Raw genomic sequence first — 17,269 nt, forward strand, 5'->3', positions numbered from 1 at the left:
TCAACATACATGTTAAATATTGTTACTAAAAATACCAAAAACTAAAGTCACACAATTTTATTACAAAAGATTAAACTCATTAGCCACTAAAAAAGAAATGCAGTTCCAACTCACAGGATTTAAAGTAATTCTTTATTGATAAACGTTTACACTTGAATTAGAAATGTCAGTAGAAAAATAAAATTTAAATAATTTTCTATTGTACAAAGATTTGATCCTTTTGACTGTCGCAGTTAGTGAAATAACCTAATACAAAATGTTATGCTGATTTGGTCACAACCAGCCTTATAGAATGCACAAAAAGAAATGCAAGTTCACAAAAACTTTCTGCGTGTTGATCACTGATGGCACCAGGGCTTCACATTTCAGGAAATGGTTCTTCAGGGACAGGAGGCGTGTGCTGCAGTGTAGTAAGAACTTTATACAAACCAGAGCAGTCAGAAAGGACATTGGAATCAAAAGTCAACATACCATGTAAAAACTTAAAAAGACATAAGGAAGGATTTAAAGTTCATTATTTGCATGAACTGTTTCTCACTAGTTTAAACGTTTCATGAAAATTGGTATCCTGCTGCAAAAAAAAAAAAAAAAAAAAAAAGCTAATAGCACAGAGAAAAATCTTTCTCATAATATTCATTATGCTTTTGTTTATGAACTTAAGTTCACAAAATGCCTTTACCCCAAAATCCTATTAAAGAATCACGAAATCAGCTTTAATGGCTGGGGGTTGCCTCCCCACATTAAAAAACCGTTGGTGGGGGACAGTGGAAGCACAGCTAGGGGAATGGTGGTTACACTTATTTCTAAGAAAGTCGGTTGTTGGCAAAAGTTCTCAAAAAACTATATAAGGTAAAATGTTCAACATAAATGCCAATATTCTTCCATCTGAGCAACCACCTGCAAAGAAATCTGTATTTGAGACAAGGAAAAGAGAAAGAAAAAGGAAGGAAAAGAGAAAACCAAAGTGGAATACATTCTTTGTTTAGCATTCAAATAGTTTTTCCCTGAAAACATTTCAAGCTACACAGCACGATCTATACATTTATTCACAGGAAAATGCTTCACATACTGAGATGGAGGAAACATTTAGCAATTTAAAGATACAATTTATATTTGAAGTTTTTAAAGAGTAGATAATCAAATAAGAAACAGATGCCTAAATTTCAAAATGCCTAAATTTTTGTCTTGGCTCTAAAAAAAGAAAAAAGGAAACTAACATTTTAATCATGGATCAATATGTTGAAAAATTAGATTTCAGGGGGAAGGATCCAACTACTGGCCCACATGTTTGTGACATATCCAAAAGAATGTTTTAGGCAAGAAAAAAGCATTTTTTCAATAGAGATGTTCTAAAACCATTTCCCAAAAGAAGGGATATAATACCCATATTTTTTAAACTGAAGGGATATTTTCTAAAATCACAGCTTTTTCAGCTGAAAACTGTAATCTTTAAATATTTGTTGGAAGAAAGATTTGAGCTTATTTTTTTGTAGTACTGAGGACTGAACCCGAGAGTGCTCTACCACTGAGCTACCACCCCAGCCTTTTCACTTATTTGAGACGGGGTCTCACTAAGTTCTCTGGACAGGACCCAGACTTGTGATCCTCTTGCCTTAGCCTCCTGAGTCACTGGGATTACAGGAGTACACCACCATGCCCAGCTTAGATTTGAGTTTCTTGTTGGGGATTTTGAAAGGAAATTTAGCTGCATTCAATTAGTTTTAACAAGCAGTCTAATTTGTTAAAATAAAATGTCCCGTGAATTTTGTAATTCCTTTATAATTTTTCTCTATGAATTCCACTGGCAAATGTCCTCCTAGCTTCTTCTAATCAGAAGCCAGAGTGCATTTTGTTTTAAATGGAATAGTTTCATGTGCATATGACCTCGTGGGTTGTCAGCCTTAATCTCATAATGAAAGTTCTCCTTTAAAAATGTCAGAATTAAGGAGAGGTAGAGGGGGCAGTGATACTAGCCAAATTATATTGTTATATTGTGTGCACACGTAGGAATATGTAACAACAAATCCCAATATTATGTACAACTATAATGCACCAAGAAAAATGTGGAAATAAAAAAAGTCAGGGTTAACTATCAGAAGTTATTTTGAAAACAGGTAACAACATTGATTGTATTCTACACAAACAGTTTAGGTGGTAAGGATCAAATTACTTAATTTTTGTAATGTTTTTCCTTTTGAAGGTCAAAGTTTTCAGGCCTTTTAATAAAAAAGAAAAGCAGTAGGATAAAAATTAAAATAGCTAAAATTGAGTTTAAAAAACTTGATATTTAATTCTCTTTAAGGGTATAATTTTCTTGAATAGAAGTGTAAAGGGCAGAATGGGGACAGATCTGAAAATAAAACTTCAGGCACTTAATGCAAGTAGACACTCAAAAATACTGCACAAGTGGCTGAAGAGCCACCACCAGGTAAACACATCAAGACTAAGGAACTAATAACCACCAATGCTATTTTCAGCTGTACTTCTAAAATTGTCTCAAGTCATTAATCCACCCCAGTCACTAAGAAAATCTATAGCAGAATGTTTTAAGTATCTTATTTGTGCCTCAGTGTCCAAAGAATATTCTAAACAATCTTGCTTAAAATTTTCAACTTAGCTGCTTCAGAGGGTATGTAGATTTCTAATTAAACTAAATAAAATAAGCCAAATTAAAAGCAATAAGAGGGCTGGGGTTGTAGCTCAGTGGTAGAGCACTTGCCTAGCATGCGTGAGGCACTGTGTTCCATCCTCAGCACCGCAAAAAAAGTATTATGCCCACCCACAATTTAAAACAAAAAGCAATAGGAAAAAGTATAGAAATCCTTTCTTTCTTTCTTTCTTTTTTTAAAGTGCCAGCCAGGTGTAATGGTGCATTACTGTAGTCCCAGTTTCTCAGGAGGCCCAGGAAGGAGGATTGCTTGAGCACAGGAGTTTGGGGCCAGAACATAACAAAACCCTCTTTAAAAAAAAAAAAGAAAAAGAAAAAGTCAATTAGCTAGCTTCTTTTAATCAATTGTAAAAAAAACAAACTCATATCTCTTAAAATATTAAAAAATCAGAGGTCAAGATAGTTATACATAAAACATCACATTCTCATCAGTTATCTACTTTTAACCGTGGAACCAAAGTCACTACTTGAGTTATACTTCAACTTATTTCCTGTTACATTTCACCAAATTTGCTCTCAAAGCTATACTCAACCAAAACCTAGATGGCTTTACTGTCATGAAGATACAGTGAAAGAAGAGTTTCCCAAATATTAATCAAGATTAGATCAACTAAGATTTTAATGCAGCTTATTCTGCTCATGTTAAATACACCAACATTGCCCAGTTTCTCTGAAATATGCAACATTCATGAAATATGGATTTTCTCACCAAACATAGTAAGGGATATTCCAGTGTAAGGGAGGCCAACCCAAAGGCACAGTTGGCCTGGTTTAGGTAAAGGTATGTGTGTAAAACTTAATCTACAAAAAAGAGGCCAAGAAACTGGTTTTGTCTTGGTTGAGAATGATAGGAGTCCAAAAAGATCTTCAATGGCTACAGCTTCAAACTGAAGAAATATCTGATATGTTCTTCACATTCCTGTTGAACCAAGTTGCTTCCACTTGAAGAAATAAAACACACTACACTCCATCATGTATTCTCTTGAGGATTCTAGAAAACTTAGGTTGGACACCACAGCATAAGGGTGTATGCTATAGAGTAGCTAAAATCCGTAAAAAGGAGACCACCACCACACAGAATGTCTGTCCAGTGCCCAAGGTCAAGGCTTCAAACGGTATCATCTCCTTCCCTGCTGCTCGGTAAACTCCAGCAATTGCTGCACCTGGTTCAAAAATTCAAATACATTGAAGAAAAAAAATGAGGTCAACAAAATCGTGAAACTTAGCACTTAAAATTCTACTCTAAGTAGAATGTTCCAGATTTTTTTTACTTTAAAATTTAAATACTATAGAAATGTCTTGTTTCCCCTATTCTTTCTGCTGATCACCTGAGGTTTTGTTGTGTTTTGTTTATTTCAAGGCAAGGTCTCACTATGTTGCCTAGGCTGGCCTCAAACTTGCAATTCTTCTGCCTCAGTCCCCCAAGATTATTCTAGTTAAGTATTCTTTATATGGTTTGCAAATCACTGACCTGTGATTTTAGATGTAGACTCCATAAAACTCAAAGTCTCCTAGATTTACTGAGTAGAATAATCTGGAAGTAATAAGATCACAAAGAGCAATTCCTTCATGACCTTGACTGTGAACTCAAAAACATCTCTTTATTCCTATGCCAATTAGCCCCATGCCCAGCATTGAAGAGGTACGAAATAAATGGCAATCTTCTAAGTGAGACTAAGTAAGAAATGTTCAGGCCACAGGACATCCCTGCTCTACCTTGTTATATTCAGGGTTCCCTTCAAGAAGAGGAAGAGGAGAGAGTAATGGGATGGTAAAGGAAGAAAGGAGGACTTAGTCTAAGCCACAAGTTCTTAATTCAAAGGGTACATAAAAACAGAGATACTTGGGCTGGGGATGTGGCTCAAGCGGTAGCGCGCTCGCCTGGCATGCGTGCGGCCCAGGTTCGATCCTCAGCACCACATACCAACAAAGATGTTGTGTCCGCCGAGAACTAAAAAATAAATATTAAAAAAAAATTCTCTCTCTCTCTCTCTCTCCCCTCTCTCACTCTCTCTTAAAAAAAAAAAAAAAAAAACAGAGATACTTAAGGGTTCTGTTTTAGCCTCATGCTATTAACTTTCCTATGCAAGTCACTGTAACTGCCTAGAAATTGAGAACACAAAACAGAAAACACCTGTATCTACCCAGAGACACACAGACACATATATATGAACAAGAAGAAAGAAGAGTAATTAGCCAAAGTTGGTTTTCTTGAACATTCGACACTCTAAAATGCCTACGTACACTGGCATTGTCACTAATGTCTGAAAGCACATCTCACTGGGACTCTTTGTGACGTAAGCTTAAACTACTTGAAATGGGTCCTAAAGTGGTATGTATTTATTTTTATTTTTTTAAACCAGGGATTGAACCAAGAGATGCTTAACCACTGAGCCACATCCCCACTCTTTTTTATTTTTTATTTAGAGATAGGGTCTTGCTAAATTCTGAGGCTGGCTTTGAACCCGTGATTCCCCTACCTCAGCCTCCTGAGTTGCTGGGATTACAGGCATGCACCACCATGCCCAGCCCTAAAGTGGGATTTAGATGATGGAGGGCAGAAAGGAAAAAGCCCACCAGAGAAAACAGCAAATGGGAAGGGAATAAACTCCACCCTAGTGCCTAAAGATAGAAATAAACACAGCATTTATACATAATCACTGAAGAGTAGGCATCAGTTTAGGTGCTTCATTGTGTGCACTATCTCGTTCAGTCATCACCCAGGCTGTAAAACGGAGATATATATATATATATATATATATATATATATATATATATTTGGTACCAGGGAATAAACCCAGAGGTGCTTAACAATTAAGCCACATCCCAGCCATTTTTATTATTGTTTTTGGTACCATGCCAGGGTCTCGCTAAGTTGCTAAGGCTGGCTTTGAACATATGATCCTCCTGCCTTAGCCTCACCAGTTGCTGGGATTACAGGTGTGCACCACCATGCCTGGCAGTATTATCCCTATTTTACTGATGAGAAAACTGAAGCTGGTGCCTGGGGCCAGTAATCAAGTGTAGACAGTGGAGCAGAGGTCTCTGCAACTGCAGGAGGTGATGCCATCAACAGAAATTGGGTCACACTGTCTCAAAACAAAAAACAAAACAAAAACCCTTAAGTCAAAGAGACCAAGGAAATTTCTGCTTAAAGCTCAAGGTTTAAATTCACAGTGAAAAAACTAAAGTGACAAATTTGTGGGACTATTGTCTGTGTTCTATGAATGTATTTATGTTTATATGTATACCTAAAAAAAAATGCAAACTGTGGTGGTTATTATTAATATATATCATAATTTTTTATTTTGCTTCCTTATAGTTTGCAATTTATATAAAACATGTTTATATGCTATTGTGAGCTTAAAAATAATTTAAACTTATTATTCTCACCATTGTAATTGTGTCCTGTGACATGAGCCAAAAGCCAAAGAGCAAAACAAAAACAAAAAGCAGGTTTAAAAATACAATTATTTTAAAAATAATATCCATGTTTCTCCAGTTATTTTTGAGAAAGTTCTAAGGTGCAGGGGGAAAGGAAATAAACAAAACACAAATCAGGTACTTCTCAGGAAGTCAAAGATTAGCCAAACAAAGGGGGTTTGGGAGTAAGAAAAAACAATACATTAAGGAATGGGACCTAAGATTAAAAAACACATTTTATTATTTATCCTACTCAGATGTTTCTAAAACAAGTCCTGAAATTAACTGACTTATCACATTAAACGTTTTTGACTGGTATTTTAATGTCTAACATACTTGTCAAGATTCCAGCAGTAATTGGTCCCACGATGCCCATCAACAGGATGCTTACAGACATGAACCTACCATATTTGTGATGTCTGAGGGTGAAGAGGGCCAGTAATCCAGCGGGGACATGAAAGAAGAGGGAGGACACCAGTGCCCACAGGAACACACCATACCACATCTCTGCGAGAAAAGAGAAAGGCAAGCTGCAAATCACTCACCTTCCCAGTTAACTTCATTTTCAAAATCATTTAGCTGCACTATAGGTTGGTTCATCAGTCCTATGTCCAAATACTGATGGTTTCAGCAGGTTCAGCAAATGACCACTCCCAGGCCACCACCTGTTTTTTTGTACTTAAGGACTTATCTGAATCCACTAGAAGATTATAAACATAAAAACTTCTTTAAACCTACGTCTGTTCACTTAGGTATTGTCTATGACAGTTTCCAGCTTCAAGGGCAAAGCTGATGTTATGGTTTGGATATGAGATTCCCCGCAAAAGCTCCAGTGTTAATGTTAACATAGGAATGTTTAGAGGTGGACTGATAAGATTGTGAGGACTGTACCTGAATCAGTCCATTCTAGTTTGAATGGTCTGTCTGGGTGTTAACCATAGCCAGGTGGGGTGTGGCTGGAGGAGGTGGGTTACTGGGAGAGCACCTGGAAGGGTCTATCTTCCTTGCAGCGACCGCATTCCCTTCCTGACCTGCCCTGAGCTGAGCAGTGTTTCTCTGACAGGCCCTTCAGCCATGATGTACTTCTGCCTCACCTTGGTCCCAGAGCAAAGGACTCAGCCAACCACAAACTAAACCTCTAGAACCCCTTAGCCAAAATAAACTTTTCCTCCTCTTAAGGTGTAAGATATTTTGGTCACAGTGACAAAAAAAACTGACTAACATATCTGACACAGGAATAGAGATCACATGGCCTACAAAGCCTAAAGTATTTACTTTCTAGCTCTTTACAGAAAATATTGACCAACCCCCATAAGTTACCTACAGCCTCAAACTGAAACAACAAGCATCTAGATCTGTAAAAAAATCCAAATAATTTTCCAACTATGTGAAGCACAAGACTGAGTACCAAACTGAATAGGCTAACATGCAGCAGATGCCTGTTGCCCTTTCCTGTCTTTGATTATCTAGTCTTCTAAAATGGAAAAGCTTGGGCTGGGGATGTGGCTCAAGCGGTAGCGCGCTCGCCTGGCATGTGTGCGGCCCGGGTTCGATCCTCAGCACCACATACCGACAAAGATGTTGTGTCCGCCGAGAACTAAAAAATAAATATTAAAAAAAAATTCTCTCTCTGTCTCTCTCTCTCTCTCTCTCTCCTCTCTCACTCTCTTTAATAAAATAAAATAAAATGGAAAAGCTATTCCAGTATATTCATGCAACAGTCTCTTAAAGACAATGCAGTAAATATCAAGCCATCACCTGCTATTAGGATATCAAAGCTCTTTCTTTCTTTCTTTGTACCAGGGATTGAACCCAGGAGTGCTTAATCACTGAGCCATATCCCCAGCCCTTTTTATTATTATTATTATTATTTTGGTACTGTGACAGGTCTCACTAAGTTGCTGAGGCTGGCTTTAAACTTGCAATCATCCTGCCTCAACCTCCCAAGCCACTGGGATTATAGGCATGCACCACTGCACCCTGCAGGATATCAAAGCTTTTTAAGCTGTAAAATAAACACCAGAAAATGTTTGTCTTGAAGAAAATGGCAGGTAAGAGATAAGGCAGGTTAGAAGAGCTAGTTCCTAAGGAGAGACTCTACCCACTCTTAAGATGACTGAAAATAAGCACTCTCTCCCACCCCTTTTTGGTGCTGGGGATTGAACCCAGCATGATAAGCACACACTCTACCACTGAGTTATGATCTACACCCCAAGCCAACGTTAAAATATTTGATCACCGACTACGTTTACAAAAACTGTATCAACTAGTCACGGTGGTACATGCCTGTAATCCCAGTGGCTCAGGAGGCTAAGGCAGGAGAATCATGAGTTCAAAACCAGCTTCAGCAACTTAGTGAGGCCCTAAATAACTAAGCAAGACCCTGTCTCTAAATAAAATTTAAAAAGGGCTGGGAATGTGGCTCAATGGTTAAACACTCCTGGGTTCAAGCCACAGTACAAAAAAAAAAAAAAAAAAAACAAAAAAACCTACACCTACATCAGGTCCCTTAGAAAATAGACTAGCTATCCTCATGAGCTATCCAAAAGACAGAATGAAGGTAGCACATTAACTAAAACTCAATATTCACCGTTAGGCTGGGGCAGGGAAGTAGCAAGCAAAGGTAGAGATCAGTGCTCAGCTTAACCCAGCAGGGTTTTTCCACCAGGTACCACTGCCATGTCCACTGGATAACTTTGTTGGGGTGGGAGGTGCTGTGCTGTGCTTTGTAGGAACATGGAACAGCATCTCTGGCCAGAAGCAGCACTCCCCCCACAGAAGTGACACTGAAAATATCTTTAGACATTGACAAATGTCTACAAGGAGGCAAAACTGTCCTGATTAAAAACTAGTAGCTTGCTGGGTGGCCCAATGACACACACCTATAATCCCAGTGACTTGGGAGGCTGAAGCAGGAAGATCCTAAGTTTGAGGTCAGCTTCAACAACTTAGCGTGACCCTCTCAAAATAATCAGCCTTGGAGCTGGGGCTGTAGCTCAGTGGCAGAGGGCTTACCTTGCAAGTGTGAGGCACTGTGTTCAATCCTCAGCATCACATAAAAATAAACAAATAAATAAAGGCATGCTGTCCATCTACAATTACAAAAAATTTTTTTTAAATAAATAACTGGCCTATTTTAGTTATTTGCAAATTCTATTAAAAACACATTTAAATCATGCAATATGGACTATAAATACTCATACCCCAAGCTTAAAAAATTTAAGTACATATTATATAGAAATAAAAATAGTAGCTCTGTGTCCCAGAGTTTAATCACCAGTACTAAATAAATACATATCTGATAGGATTGTGGCCTTATAAGAAGAGATCCCAATCTCCAAGAAGAGAGATGATCCTAGTCTCTCTTTCTCTCTCTCCCTCCCTCCCTCCCTCTCCCCCATATCTATCTCTCTCTCTCTATCTCTCTCTCTCTCTCTCTCTCCTGCCATGTGGAGATACAACAACAAGGCAGCCACCTGCAAGCAGGAAATCAGTCCTCACCAGAACATGACAATGGTGGCATCATGATCTCAGACTTCCAGCCTCCAGAACTAAGAAAATAAATGTCAGGGGCTGGAGATGTGGCTCAAGCGGTAGCGCCCTTGCCTGGCATGCATGCAACCTGGGTTCGATCCTCAGCACCACATACAAATAAAGATGTTGTGTCCACCGAAAACTAAAAAATAAATAATAAAATTCTCTCTCTTTAAAAAAAAAATGTCTATTGTTTAAGCAATTTATTGTATTTGTTTTGTTAACACCACCAGGAGCTAAAACACCATTCCCACCTCCCCTGGAGCATGGCACCTGCCAAGCAGACCTACCAGACCCACACCTCAACTCCTCTGAGAGCTTAATAGCCAATTTGTGAACAGTTTATAGCAGGTCGGCGCTTCCCCAAGTTTCAGAAGGGGGAAGCATACTGCACCCCTACAGCCCTAAGCCACATCCACTGGCTACTTCAGTGCCTACATATTTTATATAGTACCACTTAAGTCACTTCAACTAGAAAAAAATGTTTTATTAGATGAGTAGTACAGTTTATAAAAGCACTTTTCTGATGGATGGGATTTTTACAGGACTCTTAATAGCAAAAGCAAAGCTGGATCTATAAAATGCTTTTTTAAAACCTAACTGATTTCCCTTTAATCTACTGCACCTTAATTTTCCATCTATTTAATAGCTATTTATTGATTGCCATGTAGCACTTTCATCTCCCTGGCTCAATAGACTGTCAAAAATATTTGTCTACATATCTTACAGTATTTCCTTGTTCACTGCTTCAAATCAAGCACATTATCTTCAGTTCTGTTTACCTTGGCAACTATGTTAGTCTATTCTGTGCTGCTCTAACAGAAATGTTTTGGCTCACACTTCTGAAAGCTGAGAAGTTTAAGACTGGGAGTCTACATCTTAAGAGTCAAGCATGGTGGCACACCCCTTTAATTCTAGCAACCTGGGAAGAGCAGGAAGGCAAATTTGAGGCCAGTCTCAGCAACTTAGACCCTGCCTTAAAATTATAAAAAAGGGCTGGGGCTATAGCTCAGTGGTACAATACCGCTGGGTTCCATCCCTAGTACAAAAAGAGAGAGAGAGAGAGAGAGAGAGAGAGAGAGAGAGGGAGGGAGGGAGGGAGGGAGGAGCTACACCTGGTGAGGGCATCCATGCATGTAACACTGCAGAAGTGTCAAACTGAGGGGAAAAGACATGGAGAGAGTGCAAGAGAGCCAAACCTGCCAGGTGTGGTGGCACACTATAATCCCAGCAACACAGAAGGCAGAGACAGGAGAATTCCAAGTTCAAGGCCAGCTTCAGAAACTTAGAGAGGACCTAAACAATTTAGTAAGATCCTGTCGCAAAGAAAAAATAAAAAAGGTCTGGGAATGTGGCTCAATGCTTAAGTGCCCATGGGTTCAATCAATCCCTGTTACCAAAAAAATTAAAAAATAAAATAAAAAGGACTAGGGATAGCTCAGTGGTATAGTGTCCCTGGGTTTAATACCCAGTACCAAATAAAGATTATAGACCTACGCCACCACACCCGGCTTAAAGTCAGAGTTCTAAGTACACCACAACAGTCCTGGGGATGACAGTCCTATCGGATCCCCCAACTCCTGGAGTCAGATTGCCTTGAGGCTCATCACCCAGCAACCTGCACCTCTCCACTGTCCACTGGAAGACCCTTCTTTCTTTTTTTAATATAACAGTAGGTTTCTTCCTTTTTCAAAAATATTTTTTAGTTGTAGATGGACACAATACCTTTATTCATTTATTTATTTATTTATTTATTTATTTTTTTAATTTTAACATTTACTTATTTATTTTTCTTAGTTCTCGGCGGACACAACATCTTCGTTGGTATGTGGTGCTGAGGATCGAACCCGGGCCGCACGCATGCCAGGCAAGCGCGCTACCGCTTGAGCCACATCCCCAGCCCTATTTATTTATTTTTATGTGGTGCTGAGGAGCATACCCAGTACCTCACATGTGCCAGGCAAGTGGTCTACCACTGAGCCACAACCCCAGTCCTGGGAGACCCCTCTCTTTACAAATCCCACCTACCTACAAGGAGTATGCCTGTTCCATTCCCTCCTCTCTAACAACTTGCCTTTGGGACTCTCACTACCAACTGAGGTCTGTCACCTCTCTCCCGACACTGCTGCCAGCCTGCCCACTTACCACTGGCCTTCCTCACCCCAGGGGTCTCTTGACCCTGATCTGGCCTTCCATCTTTTCTCTACACAAAGCCAGTCAGTCATTGTTATTGGAGTCAAGGGTGATGAACATATTTTCAAACTGACTGTGGTGATAGTCATACAATTCTGAAATATACTAAAACCCACTGGATAATACATTAAAAAAAAAAAAAGCAAGTCAGATCATCCCTCCTTCCTCCTCAAGTCCTGCAAGACTGCCTTCCAGGATCTGATCTCATCTCCTCCTTTCTTCCTTACCCCATATTCCACTCAGGGACCCTGAATGTCTCCTAGTTTACTCAGAAGCCCAGGTTTAGAAAAACTGACCGAGTTCACCTACTTGTTTGACCTGAAACATAAGGTCTGAGAAAGGAACACAGGGCCAGCTGAAAGGAGCCTCTAAATCTGGAGCCCTCTTGCCTACACTTTCCTGTTTTCCTGGATTCCTTCAGATCTCTGCTCCAATGTCACTATCAAGGCCATCCTGCTCACCTGATGTAAAATAGCAGTCCATAGCCCCTAACACACACATAAGGGACTAGGGACTGCTATTTTCCATGCACCCATTACACCAAGCATAGCAGCTAAGGGTGAGACACAGCCAGGAGGGTATGTGCTTACCACCACATTCTGATCACCTAACTTGAAGTCAAAGGGCTACACCTCATACATGTACTCAGCCAAATGTATGAATGACTCCTGGTTATCAATACCTTCAAGTTACATGTCCATGGCAGCAATGGTAAACTCAAGAACATGTTGCAGTTTAATATTTTCAGAACCATTTCTGAGAGCAAAACAATTTTCATTGCTACAGATTCTTTACTATGATGTAACTATCATCCCAGATCCCTTATCTCAATCTTTTCTTAAAGGGAACTAAAAGCCAGACAGACTAGATAGGACATTCCATTCCAAATTATCACCCACATATGACATTTAATTATGAAAGGATTAAGGTATCCTTAGGTGGAGAGATTTGACAAACACCATCTTCACCAAATGGTCAAAGTTACCATTATCGATAAAGGTACACACTTACATTATCACCTGATACGATACTCTAACAAGTGCAAAATATCACATCTGTTGGAACATTCTGATAAAAAATGTTTAATCAATTCATGAAGAAAAATCAAAGAGCTGGGCGCAGTGGTGCATGCTGTAATCCCAGCAGCTCTGTAAACTGAGGCAGGAGGATCATGAGTTCAAAGCCTAACTCAGCAAAACCGAGGGGCTAAGCAATTCGGTGAGACCCTATCTCTAAAGAAAATACAAAATAGGGCTGGGGATGTGGCTTAGTGGTCGAGTACCCCTGAGTTCAATCCCCAGTACCAAAAAAAAAAAAAAAAAAAAGAAAGAAAGAAAGAAAGAAAAATCAACAAACCTAGAATATTAGACATTAGCTTAGACTGTTCAAGACATAACAACTAAATGCAATGGGTGAACCTTGTTCAGATCCCCCCCAAAAAGAAGGGGGAACCATCTGATCAATTGAGGGGAGATTTAAATAAGGCCTATTTGATCACTGTTAAATATCTTAGGAGTGATATAAATTTTGTAGCTATGAAAGAAAATCCCATGCTACATGTTAATGTATCAGACATTAAGTGCCATGAATTCTGCAACTTCTTTTGAAAGGGCTCTGGAGGAAGTTAAAACATAAGTATGCATATATATTTATAGAAAAAAAATTTAAAAGTCATGCACCCCCATGTTTTAATTAGTGATGGATCAAATATATGATGGTGGTCTCATAAAATTATAACATAGCCTAAGTATGTAGTAGACTATACCATTTAGAGTTGTGAAGTACACTAATATTCACAAAACAAAAATGCTTAATGAAAAGAGAAAAACTAGGGAATGGACAAATTATATTGTGATATTGTGTGCATGTACAAATATGTAACAAATCCCACCATTATGTACAACTATAATGCACCAATAAAAATGTGGAAAAAATTAAATTTTAAAAAAGAACTGCTTGGCTGGGGTTGTGGCTCAGCAGTAGAGCGCTTGCCTAGCACAGGCGAGGCCCTGGGTTTGATCCCCAACACCACATAAAAATAAATAAGGATATTGAGTCCAACTACAACTAAAAAATAAATATTAAAAAAAAGAACTGCTTAACAAGCCCCAGTTGTTAAATGGTGCATGACTGTATCACTGAATCCTAGCATATGAGTAACTGCTATACTATTCTTTCAATTTTTCAGGAGGTTTGAAATTTCCCAAGTAAAGCTGGGGGAAGAGGGAAGAATAAGGAAAGAAAACCAGACTAACCTAGTCATGGTAGTGTATAAATGTTTCAGGTTTTGGACAGGGTCTCCAGAATGTTGTGTATTTTTGTTTTCGGTGTCAGCTGTGCTCTTAATACTTTTTGAAAACCACTTGAGCTGCCAGATTCGCATTTTAGGCATGATTACAAACCATCTTCATTCACCCCCAACACAGATTACCATCATCTTGTCTGCTACTTCACCAACCTGTGAGAGAACAGCGCTAGACATGTGATACACAGCAAGTCCCAGGTGTCCACTGAATGGTGCCTGCCAGTGGCTGCCCAGTGGATGACAAATCACAGGTGCCTTGTTTAAGACTGCAGTCCATCCGCCTTCCCTTTGCACTGTCTCAGGCCCAGTTCTTTGTTTACTGGGTCAGTCAACCGCCAGAGAACCCCCAACTCCGCCTTCAATCGCCACTCGTCTGTCTTCTGGCCTTTAAAGGTCCAATACAAATAACTATGCCCGCCTCTCGAAGTCTTTATTAATCTTCCTAAAGGAGGTAATTCCTCATCTCTAAGCACTGACAATTCTATTTTGTATCACAACTTTGAAACCCCCCCCAGGCCGAGCAGAAGGTCAGATGCGGGTAAGAGGAGTTAAAAAGACTCTGGGTCAAAGACGCACAAGGCGTGGTGGGAGAACCGGCAACAGGTCTCAGAAAGTGATTCCAGGAAGACCAGCTGGAAAAGGGGTGGGTTTGGACCGGGTGCCAGCGATCAGCAGCCGGGCTCCTGGAGCAGAGGGGCTGAGCTCCAGGCTACAGACAAAGGAGGGGTGGGTTCTGACCGCTGCTCGGCCAGACCGATGCGATCCAGCCAGGGTCCCCGCGACAGGCGGCCAGGCGCCATTCCGCGCCGCCAACGAGCCGGGCGCGACTCTGAAGCAGGCGCGTTCAAAACTGCAAAACCCAAGACCGGCCCCTCCTGCCTCCGGGTCCACCTGCGGCCGCTCCCTCCAACTTCGGCCTCCGCGCTGCCACCGGGTAGCGGGGCCCCGGGGACCTGCGAGGACGTGGCCGGAGACGTGGATCCGGGAGCCTGAACCCAGTTCTGGGAGAGCAGTCGCAGCCCGCCAGCCGGACGCACAGTGCGCAGGCGCGGGGGCGGGGCCGTACCTGGGAAAGAGCAGAGAGAAGTGGAGTTGGGGCACAGGGTCCCGTTGCCCACCCGCGGCACGAGCTTCAGGCTGAGGATCTGCTGCAGGAGTCCGGCCGAGCCCCCGCTGCCGCCGCTCCCCTCGCGCTCCATCCCGCCGCCATACACCGCATAAAGATGAGGGGAGAGCGCCCGAAGTGCTGCACAGCCTAACTCCCCGCACCTCAGCCGACTCAGCGTCACCTTCGGTCGAGGCCCTCTTCCCCCCCCCTTAACGGTGTGGCCAAGAGATAGTTCTTCCTTCCAATTACAGGGCGCCGCCAGATGGAAGGGGCGGGGCGAAAGTTCTCTCCGCCTTTGACGTTGCGTACGGCAGTCCCCCGCGGGTTACGCCCCCTACTGGAGAATCTCCTGCTCCTTCGGAGCAGGCTGGCCTCTGCTCTTCTCTACAGCGCCACCTATAAAAAAATAGGCCAATTGCATACGTCCTATAAGACAAAAGATGGAAATTTAAAAGGGGTCTGACAGTAATCATAACAAATTTGTTGATCTTAGCAACTGTTGTTCTAGCTAGTACTGGATCCAAATATCTATGAGGTTCTTTCTTTTTTTTTTGCGGTAATGAGGATTGAACCCTGCCAGAGAGTGGTGTCCTACCACTCTGTCATATCCCTATCTATTTTTATTTATTTTTTATTTTATTTATTTTTATGTAGTGCTGAGGATCGAACCCAGTGCCTCATACATGCTAGGCGAGCACTCTACCACTGAGCCACAACCCCAGCCTTACTTTTTATTTTGACTCAGGGTCTCTCTAAGTTGCAGAGGGTGGCCTGGAACTTGCCATCCTCCTGCCTCAACCTTCCCTTATAAAGCTTTTTTGAAAAGAACATGAAAGTTGGCTGGGGATGTGGCTCAAGCGGTAGCGCGCTCGCCTGGCATGCGTGCGGCCCGGGTTCGATCCTCAGTACCACATACCAACAAAGATGTGTCCGCTGAGAACTAAAAAATAAAAATATTAAAAATTCTCTCTCTCACTCTCTCTTAAAAAAAAAAAAAAAAGATCTCTGAAACTATGAATCGTCAAATAAACTTTAAAAAAAAAAAAAAAGAACATGAAAGTTCTGTAAAGCTAACTACGGGAGAAAGATCCCATTCAAAGACCTGTGTGGGAATGGGAAGAGAGACTATGGATATATGTGGTAAAGTTTTTAAGTGAAGTGAAAATTTAAGAGAGATTCCAATTCAATACTGTGAAATTGTATCATTTCCCTTCAGAAATGTTTAAATTAAAATTTAAAAATCAAGACAAGGAATAAACAAATAGAGTTCTCTAAGAGAATTTAGTAATAATGAGAGGTTTCAACAAATTTCAGAAGACGGTGCAGCTGTATAAATAAATGCTTATTAAATATTTTAGTATGTGTCACCAAGCCAAATGATAGCTATGCGATATCTGATTAGCCTGGACATCTCAGTGAAATTATTATTCCTATCTTATTTTATGCCTATTTCACAGGAGAAACTGATATTTAAAACACATAATTTGGCCAACACCACAAAATTAATAAATATCCAAGATGAGATTTGAGCATAGGTATTATTTCCAGAACCTACCCTTTATACCATGTTTTGTAAAAGGAAGCCATAACTCAGGGACACCATGAAGGACAAGGAATCCTCTCGAAGCTTCGTGAATAAATAAGAAGGGAGGTTGGACACACAGAGATTCACTGAGAGTCCACCTACAAGATAGTTCCATCAATTCTCTCCTCCATCCCCTGCCCCACCTGTGCATAAAACAGCTGACCCTAGAAGAAACAGAAAATGCAGGAAACAGAAAATAAATAATTTTCCTAATTAGCACACTCAGAAGAGCGGCAAGAAGATGTTGTATTCATAAAATCAAAATAGGATGCTATGAAAAAGGGTAGACAACAAGAGAGCTCTTAGAAATTAAAAATATGATTTCTGAGTTATATAATTTCATAGATGAATTAGAAAATGAAGTTGTGGAAATTAATGTTAGAGGCATTAGTGGAAAGGGAGAGCAAAGATAAGAGACAGGGAGGGGCTGGGTACAGTAGCACACATCTGTAA

At 40.5% G+C, this 17,269-nt stretch overlaps 1 protein-coding gene across 3 annotated transcripts; it reads right to left on the reverse strand.

The window, feature by feature from the left end:
* Window positions 1–130: 130 nt before the first annotated feature.
* On the reverse strand, window positions 131–15,526 carry TMEM170A (transmembrane protein 170A). Of its 3 annotated transcripts, none has more exons than XM_081274210.1 (3): window positions 15,190–15,526; window positions 6,428–6,598; window positions 131–3,831 (listed from the first exon to the last, which is right to left on the reverse strand). In XM_081274210.1, the coding sequence occupies exons 1-3, from the start codon at window positions 15,320–15,322 to the stop codon at window positions 3,701–3,703; spliced, it is 435 nt and encodes a 144-aa protein (XP_081130336.1). In that variant the 5' UTR covers window positions 15,323–15,526; the 3' UTR covers window positions 131–3,700. The 3 variants fall into 3 exon arrangements, with proteins under 3 accessions (XP_081130336.1, XP_081130334.1, XP_081130335.1); XM_081274208.1 differs by having other exon boundaries at window positions 6,497–6,598; window positions 15,190–15,453; XM_081274209.1 differs by lacking the exon at window positions 15,190–15,526 and adding an exon at window positions 14,862–15,182 and having other exon boundaries at window positions 6,497–6,598.
* Between the last annotated feature and the right edge of the window lie 1,743 nt (window positions 15,527–17,269).

This window comes from Spermophilus citellus, assembly GCF_964194105.1.
Source record: "Spermophilus citellus genome assembly, chromosome: 18".
NCBI lineage: Eukaryota > Metazoa > Chordata > Mammalia > Rodentia > Sciuridae > Spermophilus > Spermophilus citellus.

Coding starts and splice junctions, on each gene's coding strand:
- TMEM170A (XM_081274210.1), bottom strand. CDS start 15,322: ATGGAGCGCGAGGGGAGCGGCGGCAGCGGGGGCTCGGCCGGACTCCTG. Junction 6,599..15,189: donor TTCTCTCTGCTCTTTCCCAG/GTACGGCCCCGC, acceptor CTTTTCTCGCAG/AGATGTGGTATGGTGTGTTC. Junction 3,832..6,427: donor TACTGCTGGAATCTTGACAA/GTATGTTAGACA, acceptor TTTTTGAACCAG/GTGCAGCAATTGCTGGAGTT.